The 26,539-nt window shown below is 56.2% G+C and overlaps 1 protein-coding gene across 7 annotated transcripts in view; it reads right to left on the reverse strand.

Moving 5' to 3' along the window:
• SYNE3 (spectrin repeat containing nuclear envelope family member 3) overlaps window positions 1–26,539 on the reverse strand; it is a 109,251-nt gene that overhangs the window by 10,586 nt on the left and 72,126 nt on the right. For 4 of the 7 annotated variants that reach the window (XM_006933080.5, XM_003987951.6, XM_019833600.3 and 1 more), the window contains exons 12-18: window positions 24,539–24,700; window positions 24,258–24,430; window positions 23,701–23,830; window positions 22,311–22,469; window positions 18,977–19,126; window positions 17,927–17,965; window positions 5,726–8,050 (exon numbers count right to left, since the gene is read on the reverse strand). In XM_006933080.5, coding sequence (XP_006933142.2) covers window positions 7,850–8,050; window positions 17,927–17,965; window positions 18,977–19,126; window positions 22,311–22,469; window positions 23,701–23,830; window positions 24,258–24,430; window positions 24,539–24,700 — 1,014 coding nt within the window. In that variant the 3' untranslated portion in view covers window positions 5,726–7,849. Of the gene's footprint in view, window positions 1–5,725; window positions 8,051–17,926; window positions 17,966–18,976; window positions 19,127–22,310; window positions 22,470–23,700; window positions 23,831–24,257; window positions 24,431–24,538; window positions 24,701–26,539 lie in introns of those variants that run through there. The other 3 variants (XM_023256008.2, XM_023256007.2, XM_023256009.2) reach the window with 2 other exon arrangements.

Here is a 26,539-nt window from a genome sequence, read left to right on the forward strand (position 1 = left end):
GGAAGAGGGGCTGGAGGCCTACAGCCTGATTGCTGACCTTGGAAGTAAGCATCCTGGAAAGGAAGCCCGGATCCTTTGGGGAAACAGATCCCTCTGTATGATCACTGTCCCGTCTGGACAAGGTGGTTGGGTACCAACCAGTGAGCGCTGGTATGTTACCATGACAACCAACGGAGGTGGGGGGGGGATGCTGAATTGGCTGACTGTTCTCTAAAGCTCTGGGTGCTCTGTTGGAAGATCTGTTTTTAGTCGGCGAGGTTTGATTTTTTTAATTCCCTTTTAAAAACAAATTCCTCCTCCTCCTCGCTTTGGAGACAGACAGAAGGCATTCATCTTGCAATTGAAACCGAGGGCGCAAGGACGGCTGGTGTGAGTCCTGTGAATCTTCCCTCTGCTGGAGACACCCGTTTGCTCTGTCAGCCCCAGGATGGGAGCCACCTGTGGCTGCATCCCGGCACTTTTCTGATCTTCCAGAAAGTGGCGGGGGGGCCGCCCAGGAAAAGCCCAGAGGGCCCCTCTTTCCAGGATTTGCACCCAGGAGTAAACTCACGTTCCGGAAGAAATTAAAGCAAATATGAATTTTCTAGGCTAATTCCAAACACAAAGGTGTTAAAAAGCTTAGCTCCGGGGCCGGGACAGGGGAGGGGCTGTCTCTGCTCGCTGTGGCCAGGCAGGGGCACCTGACTTATTTGCCTGTCCCAGGTCTTACAAAAAGGTGGGCCTGGCAGCGCCCTCGGTGTGGAAGGAACGCCTTGGGGAGGGGAAGGGCTTCAGGGACCCAGGGAGCCCTGCCACCTGGTGGCGCAGGTGGCGGGCGGTGGCGGGCGCGTGGCGGCGCGTCATGTTCTCACTCTACTGACCGATGTCCTCCAAGCTCTGCTGATGGAGCTGGAGACCAAGACAGAGAGGGTCCACATATCAGAGGCACAGGCACCTAAGGGCCACCTGAATCCACTCCGTCCTCTTTCTTGCTAAGAGACGCCCGTTTTGTCGGGGGGGTGGGGGGGCTTGTCCCCGGATTCCTCGCGGATGGAGAGGCACCACGTGACACAGTCTGGCCAATGAGGGGGCAGCAGCAGTCTGTGGGTGGGGCTTCTGGGAAAGGGGAAGAAAACGAGGGCCACGAGGGCCGGTTCGGGAGCCCGTTCGCCCTCTTCCTGCCTGGAACGCAGACGCGACGTCGGAGGTAGCGCAAGCACCTAGGGCCATGAGGTAACTTGGAGGGAGGGGAGAGAGCTGCGGAAACCTTGGCAGCTGCCAAGGCTGCCTGGCTCTAGATTTCTCAGGCTCAGGGAAGAGCAAAGTCCCTGGTTGTTTACGTCAAAGCAGGAGGGATTCTGCTACGTGGGGCTGAATCTCGAGATTTCCCTTCACACAGGAGCCCTTCACCATCTTCTGAGAGTATCGAACATCTCAGGCAGCACGGGGGATTCCAGGGCCAACTTCCCCATTTGTGGTTGCAAGGACGGTGGCAGGGAAGTCGCCCAAGGTCACCCGGCTGTTAACAGCAGAACTCCCTCTGCACCCTGTCCAGCCCTGAGCACTCTGTCACCTGACGCGGGGAGCCCTCTCACCCCCTGCATCACTGGGTGAACAGGAGCTGTCGGGACCTCAGCCTCCTCATCTGTAAAATGGGCACAGGTTGGAATAAGAGAGTCTATAAAAGCCCTCCCACCTCTGACAGCCAAAAAAAAAAACAAAAACAAAAAACCAGGCAATTTCACATTTTCTCCTCCATTTTGCTTCCCCTAAAAGTTCTATGCGGTAATTCCTCCCCATGATCTGCTCTCTGGGGTTACCTTGTATCCCCCATGTACGAAACTAAGGAGAGTGATTTTTGATTGGAAACGTCCTAATTTTATTTTGCTTTTAATATTTTCTTATGTTTATTCATTTTTGAGAGACAGAGAGAGAGAGAGAGAGAGAGAGGGGAGAGAATCCCAAGGGGGCTCTGAGCTGTCAGCACAGAGCCCGATGCGGGGCTCGATCTCCCGAATCGTGAGATCATGACCTGAGCCGAGACCAAGAGTCGGACGCTTAACGGGCTGAGCCACCCAGGCGCCCTGAGAATGTCCTAATTTTAAAATTTAAAAAAGGGGGGGGGTGGAGGCCAGAGTTGAAAGTTTGCTGAGGGGGGCTGGTATCAGGGACAAGGAGGTCAAACATGCATTTTTCACATGACAAATAGGATTGATTGGCAGCAGCTGCCTGGGTGGTTTCCAGAAGGACTGTGAGGTCTGTGCAGGATAGACAGGGGGAGGGGAAGGGCTCGGTGATCAACTCTCAATGTCTGCCATGGATGCAGTAAGAGAAGTCCACGTATGTAGTGCTGGGCCTGTGCTGAGCTCACAGCTCACGGCCTCGCCACCTCTCCGTGGTGCTGACCGGGCCTGGCGACCATCAGACTGGGCGACAGGAGCGGAGTCGGGGGAGGCCCGCTGGAGTGGCTGAGGTCCCACGAGAGAAAGAATTAGGGCACCGTCCTGGCTGGGCCAGGGATACGAGAGGCTCACTGGAGGTCGCCGGGCCACTGCCAGCGAGAGCCGCTCCAGTAACAGGTTTCAAAGGAAGCTGGGGGCACCTCAGGACGCGCAGGACCCCTCCCCCGCCCCCTCTGCCCCAGGCGCAGCCTCCCTCAGGGGGCCGCTCAGTTCCCCTGCTCCAGGGACTAACAGTGGGTGGGAGGTGGGGGAGGGCATGATTATCCTAATTCTTGGCCAAACTGATGCCTGGAATGTACGTTACCAAGCCGGAAAACCTCCAGCGGGGAAGAGTGGGCTTCTCAGTTTGGTATCTCCAACCACAGACTTTGACCGTGACCCATGACTGCAGACGAGTAACTGTGCCAGTAACAGAAGTAACAACACGCCGTGTTTGAGGGCTTGCACGTCCCTGGCCTTAGCCCTGGGCCTCGCCGGAAACTTCTAGAAGCCCTCTCCAAGATAAAGCACCGCCCACGGGACCACGCCTCCGTCCTGAGCCCAGCCCATCGGTTTCTCCTCCCGGCTCCTTCTGTCGTGCCTACGTCCGTCCTCCCCTCATCCTGCCACCCTGATCCTGACCCGCCCTTCCGCTCAGGTTGGCTCACAGCGACACGGTGACCTCCAAGGGACGGCAAGGCACACGAGGACCACGTCCTCGGCTATCCCACTGCGTGCCCTACCAGCTTCGGTGACGGTGGGTCTGCCCCCTGCTCCGGGAGGGCAGATGGGCAAGGTCAAGAGCAAGGACTTCACTTGGTTTGGCATCTTCCCCTCCCTCCCCTGGGCTTGTGAGCTCCTGGAGGGCGGGCCTGGGGCTTTATTCACCTGAATTCTCCAGCACGAGCCTGGCACAGACGAGGGACTTGAGAACACCTGTTGCGTTGAGTTAAAGAGCGAAGAAGCACAGGGCATTTCTGCCCAATTGGCCAGACAGAAAGCGACAGACACGGGCTCCTGAACGGCCATCGGGAGTGCCGTGCTAGCGGCCCTCCGTCCGTCTCTCCAAGGCCACAGCTGGCAGATCCCGGCCCCTCCTCGGCCCTGTCGCAAGAAACTGCACCCAACCCCCACCCTGTCCTCATCCTGCTTCTCTTTCCTCCCTCCCTGAGAGTCCAGCCCAAGGCACTTCTCACGCTGCACCCCTCCCTTCCCCCAGCCTTTTCCGGCAGGGCTCTCCTGTCCTTCCAGAAAGAACACTGCATTGGGGGAAAACAGCACAGAGTTGGCCGTTTTTGTCTTCTAAAGACTCAGAAAACATACCTAGAGGAAGATACAGCTGTTCTCTCCCCTCCCTCGTTCCTCGAGGCCACGGGACGCCCAACAAGAGGAAGGATATACTCTGAGAATAAAGAGCCGGCACTTAGATGAAATAAAATCCTACAAAGCGCAAAACCCTCCAGGCATCTGCCCTTATTAGTACCATTATTTTCATTCTGTCTTTGGGGAGTGAAAACTTGGCCATGGGTCCTTGTCTTCGGATAAAAGTCGAGACCTATAAAGGTACAGCCTGACGCCCCTCCCTCCCTCCCTCCCTCCCTCACTCCCTCTGTAATTGTGGCCGAAGGCACAGAACGTGAAATTTACCATCTTTGCCACCTTTAAGTATAAAGTTTGGTGACGTCAGGTCTTCTGTCCCCTCCTGCCTTTGCCCCTCACTTGTCTTCTGCTCCTTCACCTGTTCCGTCCGCCCTCTCTAACCAGGGCAGCTTCACGGGCACATCCCCAAAGCTTCCGCAGGGCCGCTCAGCCTCCCCGGCTCAGGCCCCGGCTCAGGCTCCGGGAGAAGATTCGATCCCCTCCTAACCGCACCCTCGGGCAGCCTGAGCCGATCCTCCCCACTCTCCCCCCTACCCCCAGCAGGGACAGACATCCTCGGACCCCTGGTCCCTGCTGCGGCCTGAAGCAAAGAAATCAGAGGTTGTGAGAGACAAGTGAGTCCCATCCAGCAGGATTCATCTCCTCTGTATCTGGGAGGGGGGTTGGGGGGGTCACCAAACACGCTCGCCTCTGGGGTTTTCCATGCAATTGGACAACCACAGCCGAGGCCCCCACCCTGTGCTGGGCACTGGGTTCACACTCGCGGCCGCCATGCCTGGACCTCGCAGGTGGACAGAGAAGGGCTCAGCCCCCAGACGGGCAGGAAGCCCCGCTTCCCTCTGCAGCGGGCAGTAACCGCTGTGAAGGTGTCCGGAGGGGACCCTTGTGACTGTGCCCCTGGGGCGACTGTTCCCAGAACCCAGGGCGAGAGCAGCAGCGAGGCCGATGTGGGAGCTGGCCCGTCCTGCTGAGCAGGGGGCACTTGAGATCCATCTGCAAAGGCCGAGCCCTGGCAGAGCCAGCCTGAACCGCCCCCACCCCCCCTCCTTTCCCGCCAGTGTGGGCTTGGCACAGGGCAGACCTGAGTTCGAATCCCACCTCTGCACGGGCAAGCGTCTCTGTCTTTAGGTCTCAGCCTGCCCATCTGGAGAATGGAGGTAAAGTTCATGCCTCACCCTGAGAGCTGTCGTGGGGGTTAAATCAAGTATGGCTTCTCCGGTGCCCACGCAGGGGCCGGGCACCCGCAAGCACCAAATGGAAGGCACTCTTGGTTTCGATGCTATTGTCCCCTCTGCTCCTCCCTGAGTCTCTGGGCCTCCTCTGTCATCAGCACCTGCACATCCCACCCCTCGTCTGGCTTCTTTAGAAACACCCTCGGGGCCTGTATGGGCGGGTCTGCAAGGAGGTCAGACTAAGAGGAAGGGCAGGGGCGGGAGGCAGCCGAGGAGGGCGACCAGCACCCCGATCATAGGATCATACCGTGTTCTCCTCTCTCCCCTCCTACTCCCCCCTCCCCCTCCTCCACCCTCCTCTTCCTCTTTCTTCTCCTCTGCCCTCCCCCTCTCTCTTCCTCCTCCTCTTCCTTTTCTCCTTTCTCCCCTCCTCCCTTCTCCCTCTGCTCTCCCCTCCCATACCCCCCTCCTTCCTTCTCTCCCTCTCTTCTTCTGTCTCTTTCACACACACACACACACACACACACACACACACACGAGCTGGTGGGCCAGGCCGTGATCTTCCCCCGTGTCTCCACGACTCTCACTCTGGGGCGGGAGGAAAAACAAACACACGGGGGTCCCACTGGGCACCTTTCTCACACGGCACTTTAAAGCTCTTTGTAGCTGTTGTGCAGGAAGCTAGAAAGTCCTACAAATCCTAACCGTCTGCATCCACTGTAAGCAGGAAAGATTACACGTGAAAAGCACCAGTCCGTGGGCTATTTCACAACTGTATTTATATGAAAGTAATGAAAATACCCATTCTCTTTTTTTAAAAAGTGATGCAAACACGCAGGCTCTAGGGCCTCGTTATCAAAATTTAAAAAATACGTACAGACGTTCCTCTCCCCCGGCCTGCGTATTGCAGTTTTTCTGCCCGGGGACGCGGGCTACACGCAGCACGGCTACCGACGCGACAGGTCACCCTACGGTGAGCCGGGGCTTCGGGGCGCCCGCCTCTCGCTGTGTGGTCTTGGGCAAGTTCCTCCCCTCTCGGGGCCTCGGCCTCCTCGCCCGCGAAGTGGGAGAGTCGGAGACGCTCGAAGGCCCGGCCACAGTCTGACCTTCGAGCGCCGGACCCGCACGGCCCGGGGAGCGCCTGGGCTCGGCCACGTGACCCCAGGCCTGGGTCCTCCAGCCCTGGTTTTCCAGGACGGTGGTCGCCTGCGGGGACCCGTCTAGTGGCTCCGCCTCCTGGTATCTGGAGAAAAGTGTGCTTTCTGAGTGCGAACTTCTCCGCAGCTGCGTTTTTCCTGCCCCGGGAATGTCCAGCTTGGCCCAGTCGGGGGGTGGGGGGCCTGGGTTCTGCAGAGGGAGGGGCCGTGTTGGCCGCAGCGCTGGGGGGCGGGGCTTGGTGCCGGCAGTCAGGACCCTCCTGGGTCCTCCGTTTCCCTCTTTGCAGGGCCTTTCTGAGGCTGGACACTTCATGATTCCAAAGGCCTGCAGGATCCCCTCTCGGTCTACTGCTTGTAGGTGAACGGACAAAATCAGTTCGTAAAGAGGGGCCACCAGGCGTTTTCCAAAAGGAAACTTAGTGTTTTTGTTGATTTAGGGAAACTGCGACCCAGTTATAATGTGCTCAGGAGGAAAGGACACGTTTCTGGCCTCAGGGCGCCTCATCCGGTCGGGGGGGGGGGCTCTCTTGGGGGTGCCCACAGGCAGCCTCGTTCGGGTCCCCTTGTGAGGACACGTGTGGGACACTCTCAGCCCAGAAGACCCACCTCCCTCCGAAGTCCGTTCTGCAGGGAGGAAGAGGCAGAGACCCCTAGACAGGCTGAGCTCCAATGCCCATCGCTCATCTCTGTCTTGGACCCTCGATCCCTGGTCCCTGGAGGGCCACGTGCTCCCCCCCCCCCTTCAGCTCCAGTCGTAGACAGTGGAAAACAGCCCAAGACGGACGGAAGGACACATTTCCCCGGCACAGCGTGCTCCCCATTCTGAATGAAGACCTTGGCAAGGAAGTTTCCCTCCCCTTCTCCTTTCCCAGAACACAGGGAGCATGCTCTAACCAGACCTGCAGATCAGGGTCACAGCCACCGCCTTCTGCATTGCTCTGGGCCATCAGAGGCCAAGAGGTGGGGGGGTGGGGGGGTGGGAGCGCCCCCCCCCGCCCCGCCCCTGCACAGGGTGCCCAAAATTCTGTGAACTGGTATAGTCCTGGGTCCTGCTTGTCATCTTTCTTTTCCTTCAGGGATAGCACGCTATCACTCGTCACTTTTGGCTGCCGTCACCGGCCCTGCCTTCAAGCATCACCCTTACGCTTCTGACCCACAGCATCTAACCCGCTGTGATTTTGTTCTCGCTGTGTCTAGAGCGAGAGCGACTGAGCTGAGTGAGGGCTGGTGTTGCTCCTCTGTGTTGACAGCTCAGGGGCCTCTCCACTAGCATCTGGGGTTGGGACGTGGCTTCCCGCTAAGCGGTTGCCAGAAAAGGGACACGTTCCTGTTCTCGCTCCCCAGGGTAGGGTGGAGGGGGCCGCAGACCCAGGCAAAAATGCCACAAAATCCCACAGGACCCGCAAGCTGCTAGGAACCTTCCCGCCCACAAATAGACGCCATACGTGAAGCTATACGGACTGAGCATATCTACACACAGAGGATATAAACATTCTATGCATCACTCCCTAGTCGCACATAGGGCACCTTTAGGATAAATAGGCTAAGAAGACACCATATAAAAAGTGGTTTTGTTTGGGGGGCATCAATGCAGTATTTACACCGAGGCAGCTGTGCCGGTCGCAGCCTGCCTCTGTTTCCAGTTTCCTGGGCCCCCTCGGAAGGAGCCCTGGGGCGGATGGAGGGCTGGAGGAGAGAGTCACCTGCGTGGCCCGGCGGGTTAGGTGGGCGGGGGGCCATCGTAGCGCAGCATGAACTTGAAGGAGCGGGCGAAGTTGTTGGCCAGCGTGCAGCTGCGGTTCTCTTCCCCGACCGGAAGCAGGAACAGCAGCAGCAGGAACAGCAGGAACAGCAGCTGCAGGGGGAGAGCCACACAGCACACCTTCCGGAAGAGGGGCCCGAGTCCTCGCCACCGCGGAGCCTGCGGAACCAAAGCAGGACGTGTGAGTGCGCTTGGGGGGGGGGGGGCTCTGAGCGGGAGGGGAGGGCAAGCCGGCCGTACCAGTCTCAGTCTTCCCGACTGTCAAGTGGGGCTAAGGTTGGTTTCGCCCAGAAACCAAGGTGTCTGGTTTGCTCAAACCATTCAAGGCAGGAAGGGTAGGGAAAAACACAGAGCTCCAGGCTTTGCCTGTTCTTACATAAATCCTTGCCTGGCGTGTGAGAGCCCCGGCTGTAAATCTTGAGAAGGTCACTCAAGTCCTCCAAAGCTCAAGCTTCTCATCTCTAAACGGGGGGGGGGGGGAAACAGTACCTACCTGACAGGGTCTTTCTGAGGATTACGGGAGATACAGCAGGCGCCCAAGGCTGCTGCCACGATTAGTACGATCACTCACACGATCCCTACCTAAGTCAGGGTCATCACCACCGTGCTCTTCACCATCGCTCCCTCCTCCTCCTCTTTCTCCTCCACCCTCTTCACCATCCACGCCACCAGTATCACCCGAGGGCCAGACTCCCAGGTCCAAATGCCTAGAGTCCACGAAAGTGGCCAAAGGCCATTTCCGAAATTCCAGAGGGACCGGTGAGGTTGTGGCTTCATGGGATGTCCTCATCGCCAAGGAGTGCAGGAGAGGAGAAAGTCGGGAAAGGAGACCCCCCCACCTCTGCCCGGCCAAAACCACAACGTGGTGAAGGGCAGGGGCCTGACTGGGAGGAGCCAGGCTGACTAGGTCCCAGTGGAGACTCTGTCACACAGCATCTATGTGCCCTGAGGAGGGTCGATAACCTCTCTGAGCCTGTCTCCTTCTCTGATAAATGGGGATAGAAGACCTGCCCCCATCTGTGGCGAGGACTCTGCTGGGCGCACGGATTTCAGCAGGGACTCAGGAGCGGGGGGCAGTAAGTCACCTGAACAGCTGAGTGAGCGTGAGTTCCCACGGCCACTGGGCCGGGCCACACCTGGCTGGTGCATGCTGCTGCCCACCTGCTCGGTTCATGCGGGGCTGCCTCAGCCCGTGTGGACTCTAACTTGACTCCTTGACATTTCACGCTGACGCCGCCTGATTCCAAATCTCTGACCCGTCCGGGAGAAAGAAAGAGCGACAACAAGAAGCTACAGGTTCACTCTAGCCTGGCTTGGCACCAAATTAAAAAGCTGTAATCAATGGTCTCGCAAACGGGGAATCTGTTTACAGGGTCCTTGTGTTTGCGCCTACATTCTCAGAGCTAACCCTTGGCTTACTGAAGCCAGGAGCGGTGTCTTGGCCACGATCCTCTGGGGAAAACATCTCTGAAGGTCCAGAGCGTGTTTGCATTTACAAGTGTTGACGAGGGGGTGGTCTGTTTCAAAAGACTCCTGCTGCCTGCCCAGTGGCTGTTCATTTAGAGCTCACATCTTCACTTGGAGGGACCTGAATTCTAAAACGTTCTTTGAATTAAAAGACACGTTTTAATATGACCCTCAAATGCTTAGAAAACACACACACACACACACACACACACACACACACACACAGAGGCATGAACTACCTTTCAAGAAGCCCACCAAAAAGTTGACAATCTCAGCTCTTCCCAGATCTGGGAGCTGCTCTGTGCCTCAGTTTGCCCACAGAAAGGACTACGTGTGTTCCACCCAGTTAAAACTATCCAAAGAGAGAAGGGGCTTCCTCGGGAAGCGATAAGCTCCTAATCCCTAAGGGTATGGAGGCAGAGGGCAGACAGCACATGTAGTGGGGCGGAAACAGGACACGTAATATTGGGTAACTAAATGCTTGGGGGTCCTTCGGGATCTCACACGAATCTGAGGCTCTAGAGTTTTGAGGAGTTCAGGCAAGATGAGTTTATCATGGTAAATGGGACCTGATTTTCTAGCATCTTCTACCATTGATGGAAAGAAAGGTGATGTGAGGAAAAGAAAAGGTTTGGAGTCCTGGTTCTACTTTGGTTCTATGGCGTCCTAACTGTGTGACCTAGGATAGGGCATTCGGCCTCTCTGAGCCTCGGCTCCTTCATCTGTTGGGGAAAAGAGGGAATGAAACCTGCCTACCGAGGTCATAAGGATAAATGAGGCAATGCACGCTACGCTCAATAAACGCTCACTCACTTCCTCCTCTAGCCGATGGATACAGGGACAGACAGACATGTCATTGAGCCCCACACGCTCCCCCCTCCACCAGATGCCAGGGATCAGACACCAGCAATCTCCCCAGGCCCTTCGGAAAGAAAAGCACTGCCCTCCTTCAATGCCAGCTCGTGGCCCCTCCAAGGCCCTCACATCCTCCCGCCACTGGACCTTTGCACAGGCCATCCCTCTGTCTGAAATACTAATTTCTCTCCTTTCTCCAGTGCACCTGGTTAACTCCTGCCAAACACTCTAATTTCAGCTTGTGAGTGGCTTCCTCGGGGGATCCTTCCCTGCCATAGACCAAAACAGCCCCGTTAACACATTTTCACAGCCCCAGTACCTTCCTCCGGATTACTGATTAAAGTCTATGTTCCCCTTGACTCCTCGGAGGCGTGGTCCACATTAACTTTGCTCAGTGCTGTATTCCCAGCGGTGTCCCACAGGTATGTGCTGAGCGAAAGAAAGGGTCCTTCCCTGCCTGTGCCTCTGACCGTCTGCTCCCCGCCTTGGCGCCCAGGGTATAACCACACAGATGCTCGCTGACCGCTCTCTGTGGCTGTTCTCGCTGTCTGGCTGTTCCACCAAACGCCCTGACCACAACGCCCAGGCCCAGATGTCGGTTCTCCTCCCTGCCCACGGCCTCCCTGCGCTCTGGCACAGCTCCGGGACGTGGGCTCCCTGCGTCCATTTCACCAAGGATCTTTCACGAGCATCGTCCGGTGCCCGGGCTCCGCCCACCATCCTGCATGGTGTTCTCACAAGAAACGACTCAGCAACAACACCGACAACGACAGTCACCCTGGGCCCGAGTTGTCAGTCAGCCTGGGCCTGTCGGATCTGGTCCCACCCTGACCTGGGGCCCCGTGTGTAGAAGTCACGCTGTGTCACCTCTGGGGCTTTCAGGGGCTTTCCTGGGAGCTGGCTGGGGCTCGTGTGCTGGGCCAGCACCCAGAGTGATGGGCAGGGGCCAGCTTTTCTCTGGCAATTCAAGATGGGCCAGTCCCCAGGCCTCCAGGAAGCCCTCACTAGCCATTTGTCTAGTCCCTGAAGGTCCCTCTTAGGACCCTCTTGGACTGCAGCGCCCCGTGCTGGCTGGCTTCCTCCCTGGGTTCCCCTCAGGAGGGGGCTGTGCGTGGGGCCCACTGCATTTCCCTGGCTGCACCAGTGAGTCTTAGGGAGACCAGGGTTTCCCGGGCCAGGGCCTGCTCAGAATGCCTGTGATAATTTCTCCACTAATGGCTCAGTCCTGGAGCCCAAGATTCACTCCCGTGAGAATTCAGAGGCTCTGGATAGTTGCCCCATGGGAACAAGATGGCAGTGGCTGGGGTGGGGCCGGGTTCGTTGTATCTCCTCCCTGGGGTGGCTCTGCACGTGACAGTCAGGCCATAGAACTGTATTTTTCCAGAACCTTGAGTTGGTTTTGGAGAGGGATGGGAGATGAGGCCGTCTGAGCTGGCCTTTTGGAGGTGGTTTAGGTAATTGGTGGGAAGTTCCTCTGGATGGAATGACTGGAGATTTTGTTATTACTCAAGCAAGGACACAGCCTCATTTGGGAACAGATGTATGGCCATATGGCTCATTTCTCTTCCCTTTCCCTCCCTTCCTACCCTCACGATTTCTCATCTAAGAGCCATCATGACCAGGCTCTGAGCTTAGGACCAGAACCAAGCTTGGTGAGGGTCTAGGATGACCCGGAGGCGTCCGGCTTGGGGAAGTGGGTGGTCATGATGCTGTCCACTGATACGGGGACTGGGGTTTGTTTGGGTGCAGGGAATACAGTGAGGTCAGCTTTGGACATGCTGCGTCCGAGGGTCTAGAGGACTCCTGGGTAGACGTCCAGCAGGTGGTTGGGACTTTGGGGCTGAAGGCAGAAGGGAGACCTGGCCTGGAGAGATGGACCTGAGGGGCCCAGAGTCAGGGAACAAAGCCACGGTAGCAGAAGGAACGATCCAGATGAGTCATGGGGAGAAAGAGGCTGCAGAAAACCCCATGATACATACAACCACTGAAGAAAGAGGCACTGTACTTCAGTGTTTCTAAGCAGCGCCCCGCAGATTACTTGTTAATTACAAAAGAAATGACGGCGCTGTCCAGGGGACAAGCCCAGCAGCCACCCCCTTAATCACGTGCTCAGAGTTAGCATCAGGGATGCTGGGGCCCTACCGACACCGGGGGTCTCCCAGGAAGATGCGCTAAGAGCCCAACATCACCCGTGACGTTCCTGCCAGAAATGCACAACCTGACTCCAATCACAAGCACGTATCAGGGAAACAGACGTTGAGGGACATTCCACACATCTCTGACCTGTGCCCAAGGTCAAGAAAAACTGAGGGATACCTCTAGCCTAGAGGAAAGAAAAGGCATGCGGCAACTGAATGCAACGGGTTGATCCTGGATTGGATCCCTGACTGGGAAGAGAAGCCTATGAGAAAGACCCGAAATGGAATACTAAGATGACGGCGTATTACCCTGTAACCAAAGGAATGGAGTTCTCAAGCAACAAAGAAACCCGTGCAGGAATCTCAGATGCGTGTTATTGAGTGAAAGAAGCCAATCTGAGAAGGCTACGGACTGATTCCAACCGTATGACATTCTGGAAAAGACGAAACTACAATGACAGTAAAAAGATCGGCGGTTGCCAGGGGATGGGGGGGGGGTGGAGCACGGAGGAGTTTTGCGGGCGGCGAAGCTGTTCCGTGTGACACACCACGGTGGATACGTGCTATTACACATTTGTCCAAATCCATAGAATGTAGGATGCAAAAAGTGAACCCCAGAAAACCCTAAACTATGGGCTTTAGTTAACAGTGATGAGCCAGTGGAGATTCATCGACTGTAACCAATCTATCAGACTGATGCAAGATGTGAATAGTAAGGGAAACGGAAGAGGGGTGGAGGAGAGGGGCTACCTGGGAACCCTCTGTAGGATCTGCTGAGTTCTTCCGGTAAACCTAAAACTGTTCCAAAGCCCAAATGCCCATTAATTTTTTAGAAGGCCATTGAGGCACCTTTGCAAATCCCTTGACTAGGGATTCTGTGTTAAGTAACCGGATGTCATCAACACTGAGTCTCATCCACACTGATTCTGATCACGGAAAAAATAAAACAGGGAGAGAGGGCCCCACGATGGAGTGTGAGGACGGCCAGAGCGGCTGTGGGCGGGGAGGGCGGTCACCCGTCCAGGCTGCCCAGAGGCCAGCCGCGTGGAGGGCACACAGCCACTGGGCTTACTGAACAGGCAGCTACCTCACGGGGGTGAGCTTCAGAGGAGTGGGGGGCGGGGAATCAGAAGGCAGGCGGGCTGGGTGACGGAAGGATAAAGACAGAGTAAATACAGGTGACGGTGGTCTGGATTTCCGAAGTCAAAGACAAGTTTCAAACACTTGATGTCTGAAGAGCTAATGCTGATTCTTTCACACATCAGCGATGGCCAGTGGCTTCTAGGCTTGGCAGACGGACAGACACACAGGGCCCTGGGACAACACAACACGTGGGTGGAGGCCTGTCCCAGGCTCTCTCCTGTGGAAGCTCAAAGACCACGCTGCCCCAGCAAGGCCCAGCCCTTTGACGAAGGAAGGGCCAAATTGAGCCCCCAAAGTTGCACGGTGAATCACAAGAAGAACAATGTCAAGTCACATCTCCTCTGTTCCAGTCCCAACAGGGCCCGTCGTCACATATGGAGAAGGGGCCAAGAGGCCGGGCTTCTCCCACCAAAAAGGAGAAGGTGGTCGTGAGGGGCAAAGACCGGGCCCATGAGTGTTCGAGAGCAGCGCCTGGCACCCAGGAGAGATTTTTTAAAAAATCATAGTCGTCGTGAGAGAGAGTTCCCATCTAACCTGGAAAACTCAGTAAGGCTTCCTTAGATGTGGTATCTGAGTATTTCGCGTGATCGAAGATGCTCACTGTGAGGCGGGTCATGATTTCACACGCCGCTAAGAAAGGAAACAACCGTGACGGAGCGTCCGACTGGAGCCCCCCACAAAGCTGGGAAGCCGGGGGGCTGCGCCTTCAACATCAGGGAGATGGAGAGCAAGTCCCACCTCACGGAAAGGGGAAGCGAGGAAAAAGACGCGTTACCTTGGCCCTGGGTGGAGGGAGGGGGGTAAGACTCTTCCCTGAGAATGTGAGCCCCTGGAGCTCCCGGGGGCTGGGTGTCGGAATCCACGCGGTCGCCGTGGGCCGAAGGAAAACACAACAAAATACCGCCCTGCCAGCAAAGATTTTCGATTTCGAGAAATCTCAGGTGGATAGTGTCCTGGGTGGTGGAGGGAAGCAAACCCAAATCCTCACGGGAAGAACTCGTTCGTAATAAGTCACCCGGATTCCAGAAATGTGAAAATGTGAAACGTCACGATGAGCCTTAGAACCTACGAAATGCGATCCAGTAAATAAAACGCTCGCCATCTGGGTCCCCATCCCGAGAGGCCACAGCGTGCATGGGAGGGCGGTGTTTGTTCTCCACTCCTGCAAAACGGCACGCTGGCTGTGGCCCGGTTCACCCAGGCCAAAGAGACACATTTGCAAATCTGTGCTTGGACGCAAAGTTTGTCTCAAGTAGACTCCGCCACTGCCCTGGGCGGATGCGGGAAGACGGTCCCCTCACGGCCCACTTGCAACTTAAAAAGCAATTACAGGGCGCCCGGGTGGCTCAGTTCGTTGGGCATCTGACTGCGGCTTGGGTCATGATCTCGCCGTTCCCAAGTTCGAGCCCCACATCGGGCTCTATGCCAACAGCTCAGAGCCCGGAGCCTGCTTCGGATTCTGTGTCTCCCTCTCTCTCTCTGCCCTTCCCCACACTCACACTCTGTTTCTCTCTCTCAAAAATAAATAAACACTTACAAAAAGTAAGAAAGAAAAAAAAAAGCAGTTACATTTCATGTGCTCAATGCTGCAGGCAAACGTATCCGGGGGCACTGAGCTGGCGAGGGCGTAGGCAGGCTGCAAATTTAATAAATCTTAATTACCGTGTTTATACAAACAAACAGGCTGAAGCCATTGACGTAGTTGGAGCTTCCAGTGACTTTGCGCAGAGAGAAAAAAAAAAGTGCAGAGAACCAACTGCTCATAAATAATTAGCTTTGGGGCAGTTTTTTTTTTCTTTTGGACTAAAAATAACATATGAAATGTTTTTTAAGGTGGCCAGATTACAGCCTCTGAAGACAGCACTGTCACCCGGTCAGCGTGTGTGTGTATATGCGTCTGTGTGCACACACACAGGCCGCAGAAACAACACGAGAAGCACACCCAAGGGAGGGGTCGCCTCCCCCCCCAGGGGTGTCATTGTTCCCTTTGTCCTCCGAGGGATATAAGCAGGGGCGGTGTCTGCAAGGTCTTCAGGGTCCTCATTTACCTGGCCATCGAGAACCTACTATGCGCAGAGTTACAAGGACTCTGTCCACCATCAGCTTGGCGGACCCTCGTCGTGTTCCTTGGAGAGCGTGGCTAAGTGGCTCGTCGACAGTCACGCACGCTAATGGTGGGTCCGAGATTCAAATCCGGTGCGTCAAGCTGTGGTTCTCGAAGTGGGGTCCCAGGCCAGCAGCGTCAGCGTCACTTGGGAACTTGCTAGGGATGCAGATTCTTGGTCCGTCTCCGCCCTAGTGGACCAAAAACTCAGGGTGGGACCCAGAAATCTGTGCCTAAGCTGTCGCATAGATGAGCCCGAGATGGCCTGCGCACACGGCCTTGCAGGTTGCTTCTTTCCTCGTGGGCGGGCTTCACGAAAGCCAGGTGGCCAGCCGCAAACTCAGGCGCCCCTACGCATCCGATTATTATACACAGAGTCCGGATAAGCGTGTCTTTTAGCCATTTAGAGCCTGCCCGTTTCGCATACCCCACAAAGCCGTGCCCAGTATCTGCCAGCCGCAGATAAGACCCAACCTGTAGCTATGAGGACCCCAGTCCACCTTTGCCCTTTAGAGCCCCGGCCTCAGAGACGTGCCGTTCCTCCCAGCCAGGACGCGTTTGCAGTCTCCCAGGGCAGGACTTTGCTCTTGTGATCACTGATGGATCCCGAGTGCCCACATCAGTCCTTGGCCCGGTCAGCACTCAGTAAATACTTGTGGAACGAATGACGGACAGCAAATGAGCTGTGGCTGAGCCCCAAATGACAGGGCTGTGGACATTCCACGCTAAGCCAATCGCAGGCTGCCAGGAAACAGCCTGCTCGGGAGGCCTGGCCTCCCCCAGCCAAGTGTCCCCCGGCTCAGAAACATTTAGTGAGCACTCACTGTGTGCAAGGGATCAGGGGACCCAGACATGACTCCTCCGGGTTCCCCCTGGGAGCTCCAGATGGGGGCTCCCCAGTGCAGGGCTTAAAAGTATGGAAGCCCCTGGAAGCCCCCGGAAGCCACCGGGCTGGACTGTGTGAGCCACCCTGTCCTTCCTGATGGTCTTGCACATTTCTCGAGGAGGCTCTCTGTCATTCTAAATGAGGGGGGGAATCCAGGGCTACAGTCTCCCTGAAGGACTTCTACAAATGACAGTTCACATGATCTTCAGAATTCATTCACGACGAAAGTCGGCACTGATAATTCCATTTTACAGATGGGGAAAGTCAAGCCCCAAGAGGCAAAGCCACTTGCCCAAAGCCACCAAGCTAGTTGACGCTGGGCCCCAAGCACGGCGTTGGTCTCGTGACCGCCCGACCCAGTCCACAGGACACCCGCTCTCCTACGGACGTGAGACACAAAAACCCGCTGGAGACCAAGAAGAAATCCCAGCGTGCAAAGCGCCTGGAAACCGATCCCACGGCATTAGGGACCTCGAGGAACCCAGGGCTCTTTGGAGCAGAGCCTGCTGAAGGCTCACTCTGTTCTGGGCCAGGGCTTGAAACGAGAGCTCCCTTGCAAAAGGAGACATCCATTCACATCGGGTTGTCCCTGAAGCAGCGACACCCGCCAGGCCCCAGGGATGCTTTCCCCAAGGCACGGTGTGGAAAGTCCAGATGACGGCCTTGGGGCCACAGCCCAGAGACCACCCAGAAGCCACGTGCCTGTGCTGAAGGACTCATTCCGACCTTGCATTGCTCAGTTTCCCCACGCTTCCGTGAAGGCGGTGATGCCTCTTGGGTGTTGACGGTACCGTTAAATGAGATGCCCTCACCATGATTCAGCAGGATTTTCTGGCACACGGTGGATGGACGACACAGAGCGACGAAAGTAATAATGATTAGTACTCATGACTAGTGCCACTCCCACGGTTACCACTTCGGCCTGCAAACGCCACAGGAGTGGCTCTGAGCGCTTCTCAGCGGGCGGAAGTGGAAACACCTTCCTCGTAGAGCACGCGAGGCACAACCCCCCTTTCCCCCGTTACTCCCCCACTGGCCCCCGTGTGCCCAACCACCACTCAGGCGGCCACACGATCCAGTTGGCCTGGAGTGGTCCAGGCCTCCTGGGACAGTCCTGGTTGACACCTGTTGTCACAACATAATTGTTAACAGCGTCCTTGTTCACTCGCCACCGCATCCTGGCGTGCGATGAAAAATTCCAGGGTCCCTCCTCTGTCATGCGTTTGTCACAGCTGAATACGTTCTGCACACACTCCTGAGGCCTCCCGAGGACCCCGGGGCCCGGCACAGCACAACACGGCCCGCAGCTCACTCCCCATAAATGTTCCTCAGACCTCGCGGAACCTTCCAGAAAGCCCAGGAGTCTGGCTGCAGCGTCACAGGCCTACCCACCTCCAGACGCCCTGCCCTCTAGCGTGTGGAGCAGATGGCAAACACCGTACCTTTTGGAATCCAGTCGGCTCCCCTGGAGAACTCTGTGTCTGTTATTTTCGGGAAGGAGAGGAAAAGGGGGGTGGGGGGGGAAAGAAGTTAAGTGAGTGATACTCAAATCCCAGCAGAGCCTGTAATGGAATATTCATTTTGTCAGGGGAGTGTTTCTTTAAAACTTCTGGTCATCTGGACAGGCTGAACCAGCAGGTGATTCGATTTAATGAGCTTTTTAACGCACTTCAGGCCCAGGTGGGATTCCGTCTGGGAAGCCTGGGCCGGCGGCGGCCACCTGGCTGGGACTGCGCTGACACCTAGTGGCCACGGCGGCCGTGGCGGGGACGGCAAAGCTAGAGCGCTGAAGCTTGGCGTCTGGGGCCTGAGGGCCCCCTCAGAGGCCGTCTCGACTGCCCCCCTCCTCGGGCTAACCCTGGTGCCTCAGTTTCCCCATCGCTTCTCTTCTCGGGGAATGACAACGGTGCCCCCTCTGTAGGGTTGCTATGGGGACACGGCATTTAATAAAGGCTGTTATTACTAGTTAGCTTTATCATCGTGTTGTGTGAGGACGCACGGGGACGCAAAGGGGGAAGGTGATGGTCCACAATCGCAGAGCAAATGGGTGGAGGAGTAGGGCTGGATCCCAGGGCCCCGGGCCCCAGTCCAGCGTGCCCTTGCATGGTGCCTCCCACGGCAGGGCGTGTTTGAATGCTGGCTTACTAGCGCCACGGCCGTGGGAGTTCCGGCTCTCAGTCTCCGCTCTCCCTTTGGAGACTGGTGTAAGGACCTGAATGGGGTCATAAAGACTTCAGCTGAGCCGCTCCTCGAACGTGAACCGTGATGGTCACTGCTGTCATTACCGGAAGCGCCAGCCTCACGGGGCGGCAGGATGGCCAGGTGACATGTTGGAAGTGAAGCACCTACGACCCGCGAGCCTCCATCACTCACTCCCGAGTTTAGCGTGTGGGGCAGAGAGGATGTGGCCCAGCTACGTCTCCCCAGACGAGCTCGGGCTCAGCCATAGCCCTCCCCCCGGGGCCTGGGACCTGCACGCCCTTGGCACCTACCAGCAGGTGGCTGGAGTCCTTGAGCTTGGACTTGTACAGCATCCACCGGTAACGCAGGTCCTCGAGCTCGTCCGAGGACCCCCTCGCTGGCCCGACATGAAGGAGGTTCTCGAAGAGACGCTGACCTTCTGGAACCCGAGCCTGCAGCTCCTGTGGGGATAGGCAGTGTCACGTGCACCTTCCAAATGGCCCAGATGGCCCCACCTGCCTGGTAAGGAGGAGCCAATCGAATTTGTCTCAAGAGGCAGCTGAAGGAACCTGTAAAGTGAGAAGCCCATCGTGCAAATTCAAGCCCAGGCCAGGCAGTCGCTCTCTGGAATGCTACAGAAGGAACTCCTGCCTGAGGGGGGCAGGTGCGCTGCTGACCTCCGTGGTCACTTCCGTCTCTGACATTCTAGAACCAAGTCCTCGGAGGGTTTGACAGAAGAGTCACCATCAGGATAAGAGCCACCACGGTTGAACGTGCTTTTCTGTTGGCATTCTTAAGCCTGGCAGAGTGCTACTGGGAGCCGGCAGATTTTTCTATCACAATATAGTACTGTGTCACCCCAGGGTGGCACTTGTTATCCTCAGGACTCCTGAGAGGTAGCGATGTGGGGGTAGGAGCAGGGCTGCAAATCTGAGCGTGTGGGTTTAAATTCTGGCCAAGGATCCTGCCTCCACCCCATCCTGCTGGCGGTGTGAACCTATGGGCAGGTTGCGCATCTTCTCAGAACCGACTAGAACGTGAACTCTTTAAGAGCAAGGAGGCCTAACCGGGGGCGGCCGCAAGTAATCTGATACGGCTGGAGTTGGATGGTGGTGGCGAGAAAGGAGCGTCACAGCCAAATGAGAGACAAGAGGGACCCAAGGACTTCCTCATCGTAGGTAATTGGACCAAACTTCTCACCGAGGGCAAAGTATTAGAAACACTTAAGAGTCATCAAAGAGTTAACAAGAGAGCAAGACGCATCAGGCTAAACCCTGGGAAAGGGTGAAACCCAAAGAAGTAAGGCCGGTGTTCAGACCGGCTTTTGTCTGCAGGACATTTGTCGATCTGGAAGAAACAGTTGTGAAACAGATCACGCTTTGGGAAACCTCATGGGGCTATGGAGACAAAGGTCAAGGTCTGGGCTCTGCAGGGATAGAGACTTTGATAATCTGCTTCCCCTTTGGCTGAGATTCCTAAAGGTGAATCAGAAGTAAACTCACACTGGGGGCACCCGGGTGGCTCAGTCGGTTGAGCGTCCGACTTCAGCTCAGGTCATGATCTCACGGTCCGTGAGTTCGAGCCCCGCGTCGGGCTCTGTGCTGGCAGCTCAGAGCCCGGAGCCTGCTTCAGATTCTGTGTCCCCCTCTCTCTCTGTCCCTCCCCCACTTGTGCTCTGTCTCTCTCTCTCTCTCTCTCTCTCTCTCTCCCTGCCTCTCAAAAATAAAGAAACATAATAAAAAAAAAGAAAAAAGAAAAGAAGTAAATTCACACCTTTAGTGGACTAAAGTCCAGCCCAGGTCACCAGTGGTCCAGGGAGCCTCAAACTTTGAACTTGGACTCACTGGTTTCAGAACAATAAAGTCCTCCTTGCCTGGCAGTCACAAACAAAATTCTCTCTGGAGAAGAGGTGATCCTGAATCTCAAATTACCCCTACATCTATTTCGTCAAATGCAATGCCCAGCACACAATCAAAGCAGCCTCATATATACAAGACACTGATAACAAGAACAAGCAGAAACAACATGCAAAAGAAATGTTCCTAAAATGACTTGAGAATTATTAGATGCACTATATAAAACAGCTACCATGCTTGAAGAATTAACAACCAGACTCAGCAGGGATCTGGAAGCTACAAAAAGTGACAGAGTAGCATTTCAAAAGAACCAGGTAGAAATTCTAGAACTGGCAAATGCAATATCAAAAGCGAAGGGCTTAACAGACGTGTGTAATAGTGAATGAGACACAGTGAAAGAGAGAATTAGTAAACCGGAAGGTAGTGTAGAAAAACTCTCCAGAATGCAACAGGAAGAGAGAGGGTGAACAAAACACAAGAGAAGGTAGGAGACATAGAGCCCACAGAGAGAAGGAATAACATGTGTCTAAGCAGCATCACAGCAGGAGAGGAAAAAGGGGATAAGGCAAAGGCAGTATGTTAGTATCAGAGAATGCTCTAGAATTTTCCGGAAAGACTCTAGACTACAGATTCCAGTATCCAGATGAATCCCAAGTAAGAAAACTAAAAAGACATCCAAACCCTAACATATCCTAATAAAACTGCAGAGAAATAAGGAAAAAGAGAGGTAAGCTGGGGCCCGGATGAGAAAGGCTTTGTGTGATACGTTTGGGAGGCCGGACTCTATACCGAAAGGTTTACATCAGGGGAAGGATAAAGTCACATTCATGATGCTAAAAGTCACTCTAGCCGTGGAATGAGCCAGGACCTGGATGGGGGCCCATCAGGAAGAAAGAAGGCCAGCTGGGAGGCTATTGCCATAATCAAGGTCAAAAGTATCTAGATTAACATAGTGGTAGTAAGAGAGGACAGAAACAAAAAATTCCCAGGAGGTGGAATCCAGGAGGGCTTCGTGACTAGATATGGGTGTGAAGGAGAAAGATCTGTGGTAGAAGGACTGCAAAAATGGCATGACGCCCCCATCCTGCCTCCCCGCCGTATTCATGACCTTTGCAATATGACCTTGAGTCCTTCCTACCAAGAGGTGGAGTCTGTTTTCCCTCCCCGTGAACATGGGTTGGCCCTGTGACCCTTTTTGTCCAACGGAATCCAGGGCAAGTAATACGCCAGTTCCTACTCGAGGCCTCAGAGGCCTCGAGTGCTCCCACTTGTCCTCTGAGACGCCGCCTCTGCCACAAGCAGCCTGGGCTGTCCCACAAGAGGATGAGGGCTGTGCGGTCCGTCTCATGCTCATGAGAGCCCCCCAGAGTAGAGCCACCCAGCTGACCTATAACTGATAGCAAATAAGGGAGCCCAGCTAAGACCAGAAGCTCTGCCCAGATGAGCTCGGCCTAAATTGCCAACCTTCAGAACCATGAGTCAAATAACCGTTTGCTGTTTGAAAGCTCAAACTGATGGAAGGGTTTGTTACACAGCCACGGCTCGCCGATGGGTAGGGGTCGTGATGAGGCGTGATATTGTCCAAGCTGGGGAATACAGAAGGAGGCTGAAGGAATGAATGGTTCTCCGAAAGTCCTTCGGAAATACGTGAACCAAAAAAGTTCAGAGACTATTACTTATACACGGATGAAAAGGGCTCACAAGCTGCGTGTGTGCTTCTTTTTGAAGAACCCCCTGGTGGCGAACACATCCGTGGGTGCAAAAGGAGGGCCGTTTTGTGGCAACAAACCTGTAGCTTCGTTTCCCTGGCCCTCAGATCCCTGGCTGCGGCCATTCTCATCGCGATGATGCTAACCAGCTTGGCGTTTTCCACCTCCAACCACTGCTCAAAGTCCCTCAGGAGCTGGGAGTAACCTTCCCGGCTGCCTTCTTCCCGGAGCAGATTTGCCTGCAGGAATACACAGCATGACCGACCCTTCAGAGGGGAAATCAATCAGCCTACTGGCCACGCATCCCGTGGCTTCCCTCCGAGGCAGAAGGTAGGGCTGAGGATGCCCAAAGGTGACGAGAGGGGCCTGGAGCCTGGAGAGGGAGGAGTGTCTCTCTAGCCAACGAGGCCACGTTAGAAATCTAATTCGAATTCAGGTCCAGGGTCCTGCGCTGCCTCGGCCAGTGCTCAGCGCCCTCCTGGACCACCCCCCCGAGCCGCGACAACGGATCACCGTGGTCACCTGCTGGTCTCCTAGCGGCAGCCACCACCGTTCCTCACCAGGAAGGCTATCACAGTGGTTCCCCTTCCTCCACACCTGTCCCCCTCCGGGCTCTGTGGCCCGAGCGGCCGGTCTAATGCAAGTCTATTCAGCGAGGCCCTTGCCAGTCTGTACTGCGCTTTCTGTAAACCCTGACTTAATTGCCTGTGGTTCCCATTTCCTCGCTCCTCAAAATGTGCCCCGAAGCCCAGCGGCATGGGCGTCACCCGGGAGCTTCCAGAAATGCAGAATCCTGGGCCCCGCCCCAGACCGGCTGATCGGAAGGTGCGTTCTCCCACGATCGATCGGGGTGCACGTTACCGCGTGCAAAGCTCTGCGCTGGGTCGGAAGTTCCCGCGGGTTGGAAGCGATTCTGTTTCACTCCCGGCTGCACCCCGGCCCCAAGTGCGGGCCCCAGGGCACAGTAACGCTCAGTGATTTGGGAAGGGGCGACACAAGGATACATGGGAGAATGGGAGTGGAGGTGTCATTTTCGAAGGACAGGGAAGGATGGGTCTTTTCAACGCGGTTCCTTTTTTTAAAAGCCGTCAGGAGAAGGGGTGAGCGATACGAGATGGTCGGGTTAGTTCTTTTGAACAAAATGCGGCTTATGACACACAAAAAAGGTACCCCTCTCGCGCGATTTCAGTTTGCAGTGTGGGGCCAGCAGGAAGCCGTCAGCCCTGCGAGGGGCGAGGTTTCCGAAGGGTGGGGACCTGTCTGCCCAAGCGACACTTCTGACCTTCCCCCTGGCCCGGGTCTGGGGCCTCTGAGTCCCTCTGTCCAGCGGCACAGCCAGGAGAGGACAAGGCCAGGTCCCGAGTTGAGCACGCGGCCGCAGACAGGGAGGGGGCTTGGGGGAAGGCCACCCACCGTCCCTCCCTCCGGGTCTGCCGTCTCCCTGGAAGGCCCCCCCCTGGACAGACTCACCCGGCGGTGACGCCCGGAAAGAGGCTCCGCGGGATCGATGAGAAACCCAGTCTTCGGGATGTTGTTGGTGAAAATCGTTTTCTTCCCCGAGTCCACTTCCGTCCTCTGCAGCTGCTGGTTTCTGATGAGGCTGAGAAGACACCCAGCCCAGTCAGCGTGGCGCTGTGATGGGGACTCCCCGGGTCACAGAAGCAACAGACTGGGGGCACCACGGGGTAGGAGCCGAGTTCTGGGCCTCGCAAGTCAGTGACCATCCTTCGGGTTCATCAGAACGTTCCCAAGGCTCCAGTTCCCTACTTGAGACCCACGTCACCCTGCCGTTAAAGTGCACACGCCCATCGGCGCGGGGGAGGCCCAAGCCAGGAGGGGCTGCAGGCTGACCCCCCCCCCCAAGCCGGGACACCTCCCTGCTCCCACTGCTCCCCCTAGAATCGCCCCTGGGCCAGACTGGAGATACACGGGGGCGCCTGACGCCATGCTTCTACGGGCCCGCTGAGCTCTCCGCCTGGCGAAACGGGGGTGTCACCTGAGACCAGCTCGGAGCGGGGGACCCTCACCTCAGCAGGCTTTCCTCTAGCAGCTTCAGAGCCTGCCACGACTCCACCAATTCCTCCAGCTCCTCCTGGACCAGAGCAGCCCCTTCCGGAGAAGACTTCTTCATCACCAGCCGGCCATAGGCTTCGACCAGGGGCAGCTGGGCCTCCTTCTCCGGGAATTCAGCCAGCAGCCTCTGAAGGACACACACATACACACACACACACGCACACACACTCAGTGAGCTCTTGGGACAGGGGTCTCTGTTCCCCAGTGTGGGCTCCCGTGGGGAAAGCCATCCCACCTCGACTTCGACCTCCCGGGACTGGGCGTCCCACGGGCCCGCCTCCTCCTGGTATGACTCCAGCTTCTGGGTGACCACGGCGATCCACTGTCTCAGCTCCAGCAGCTGGTGGCTGAAGGTGCAATGTTCCCGCACGCTCTGCTGACACCTGTCCATGAGGTCCTGCAGCACAGCCCAGGGGGCCCAGGGCGCTCTGAGTGCAGGCAAGGTGGGACCCCGGGCCACCCCATCCTGCAGGGCCCCCAGACCTTCCCTGGGGCAAGACGGCCCCCAGGGCTTCCCACCCAGCGGGAACGTGAGACGCTGGTCCTCCCTTGTACACAGGACAGGGATTTACTCTGGCAAGACCAGCTCTGGTTTAAAGTGTCTCTAAGCCTCCTATTCAAAAAAAATTTTTTTAATGCTTATTTATTTTTGAGGCAGAGAGAGACAGAGCATGAACAGGGGCGGGGCAGAGAGAGAGGGGGAGACACAGAATCCGAAGCAGGCTCCAGGCTCTGAGCTGTCAGCACAGAGCCCGATGCGGGGCTCGAACTCACGAACCACAAGATCGTGACCTGAGCTGAAGCTGGACGCTTCACCGACTGAGCCACCCAGGTGCCCCTAAAGTGCCTCTAAGCCTTCTTAACTTTTATGTGGATGTTACCATGTCTGGACGAGGGTGTGGACGAGCTCCTGTCCACCACTGGCGTGGGTGTAAATCATATGCCACTTGGGGAAACCACAGGTCAGTATCTACTAAGACTGCACAGAGGCATCCCTACGACCCAACCCTGTCGCTCCTGGGCAGACACCTAACAGATACAAACGCATCGTCACCAAAAGGCCCGTACGCGGTGTCGCTTGTAACAGGAAGAGACAGGAAAGCACCCAAGTGCCCGTCAGCAGAAGTATGGATGAATATGTTGAGGTATATTCACACGCTGGGATATTTTACAGCAGGAACAAGCGGTCTATGCAACAGTCATTATAATACAGCATTGCGGGTGAATTTACAGCCGGCGTATGGACAGCTAGGAGCCAGACACACACAGAAAACCATTCTGTGCGATTCAATTAAAATAACGTGTAAAGTCAGGCAAACCCAACCCAGGGTGTTCCAAGTCAAACATCAGGGTTGCCTTCAGGCACCAGGAGTGGCTGTGGGGGGGCGCCGAGGGGCTTGGGGGTTGGGGGAGCCAGTATCCTTCTGTGTCATAATCTGGGTGCTGCATACGATGATGTTTCGATAGAGAGTTTTTGAAAATGGTCCTGCTTTTTTCCCCTCTCCTCTGGGTCAGCCCTTCCCAGCTCTCAGGCTGGGGCCTTGTTCTTCTCCGTCCTCAGGAAAGGAAGGAGCCTGTGCTCCTGGTCACCCAACCTGGGGCCCTCTGAGCCCCTCTCTCCCCACCCACTGCAGGCCAGTCAGACCCCAGGGTCTTGCTGTGACCCCTGGCTTGGGCCACCACAGGCCCTGCCCTCCTTCATTCCAGACACTGGCTGACACCCGCCCCTGGACACCAAGCCCCCTAGAACTGGGGAGACAGACAGGGTGCGTCCGAACTCTCTGCCACAAACCAGTGATGAGAGCCTGAACAGTTACCTAAAAGTCCACTTCTCCGTACTGTCGCTACCATAGCCCCTGTCCCCATGCACCAATGTCAAACCCAATGCTTTCAATGGCCTCCGATTGCTTAGTGGGGTCTGTCTCCCCCAGGGGGAGACGGAAAATGGCCTGGGCTGTGGGGAAAGGACTTATTAGAACTTACTAGGTTTAAAAAGCCCTGAGTGGGGCACCTGAGTGGCTCAGGAAATCTTGTGGGCGGTGGGGCAGTTCTGCGTTGTGGGAGTCGGATGAGGGCACCTGTCCCTCTCCCTGTATCTGCAGGGGTCACCCTGCTCTATCATGGTCACAGCAACCAAAACCCCCTATGAGCTTCCAGGAAACGTGGCTCCACCGAGGGAGGCCTGTTGGTCTAAGCGATGCATGAGGTCTAGATGAACTGATTTAACTCCACCTAA

This window comes from Felis catus, chromosome B3, assembly GCF_018350175.1.
Source record: "Felis catus isolate Fca126 chromosome B3, F.catus_Fca126_mat1.0, whole genome shotgun sequence".
In the NCBI taxonomy this organism is placed as follows: domain Eukaryota; kingdom Metazoa; phylum Chordata; class Mammalia; order Carnivora; family Felidae; genus Felis; species Felis catus.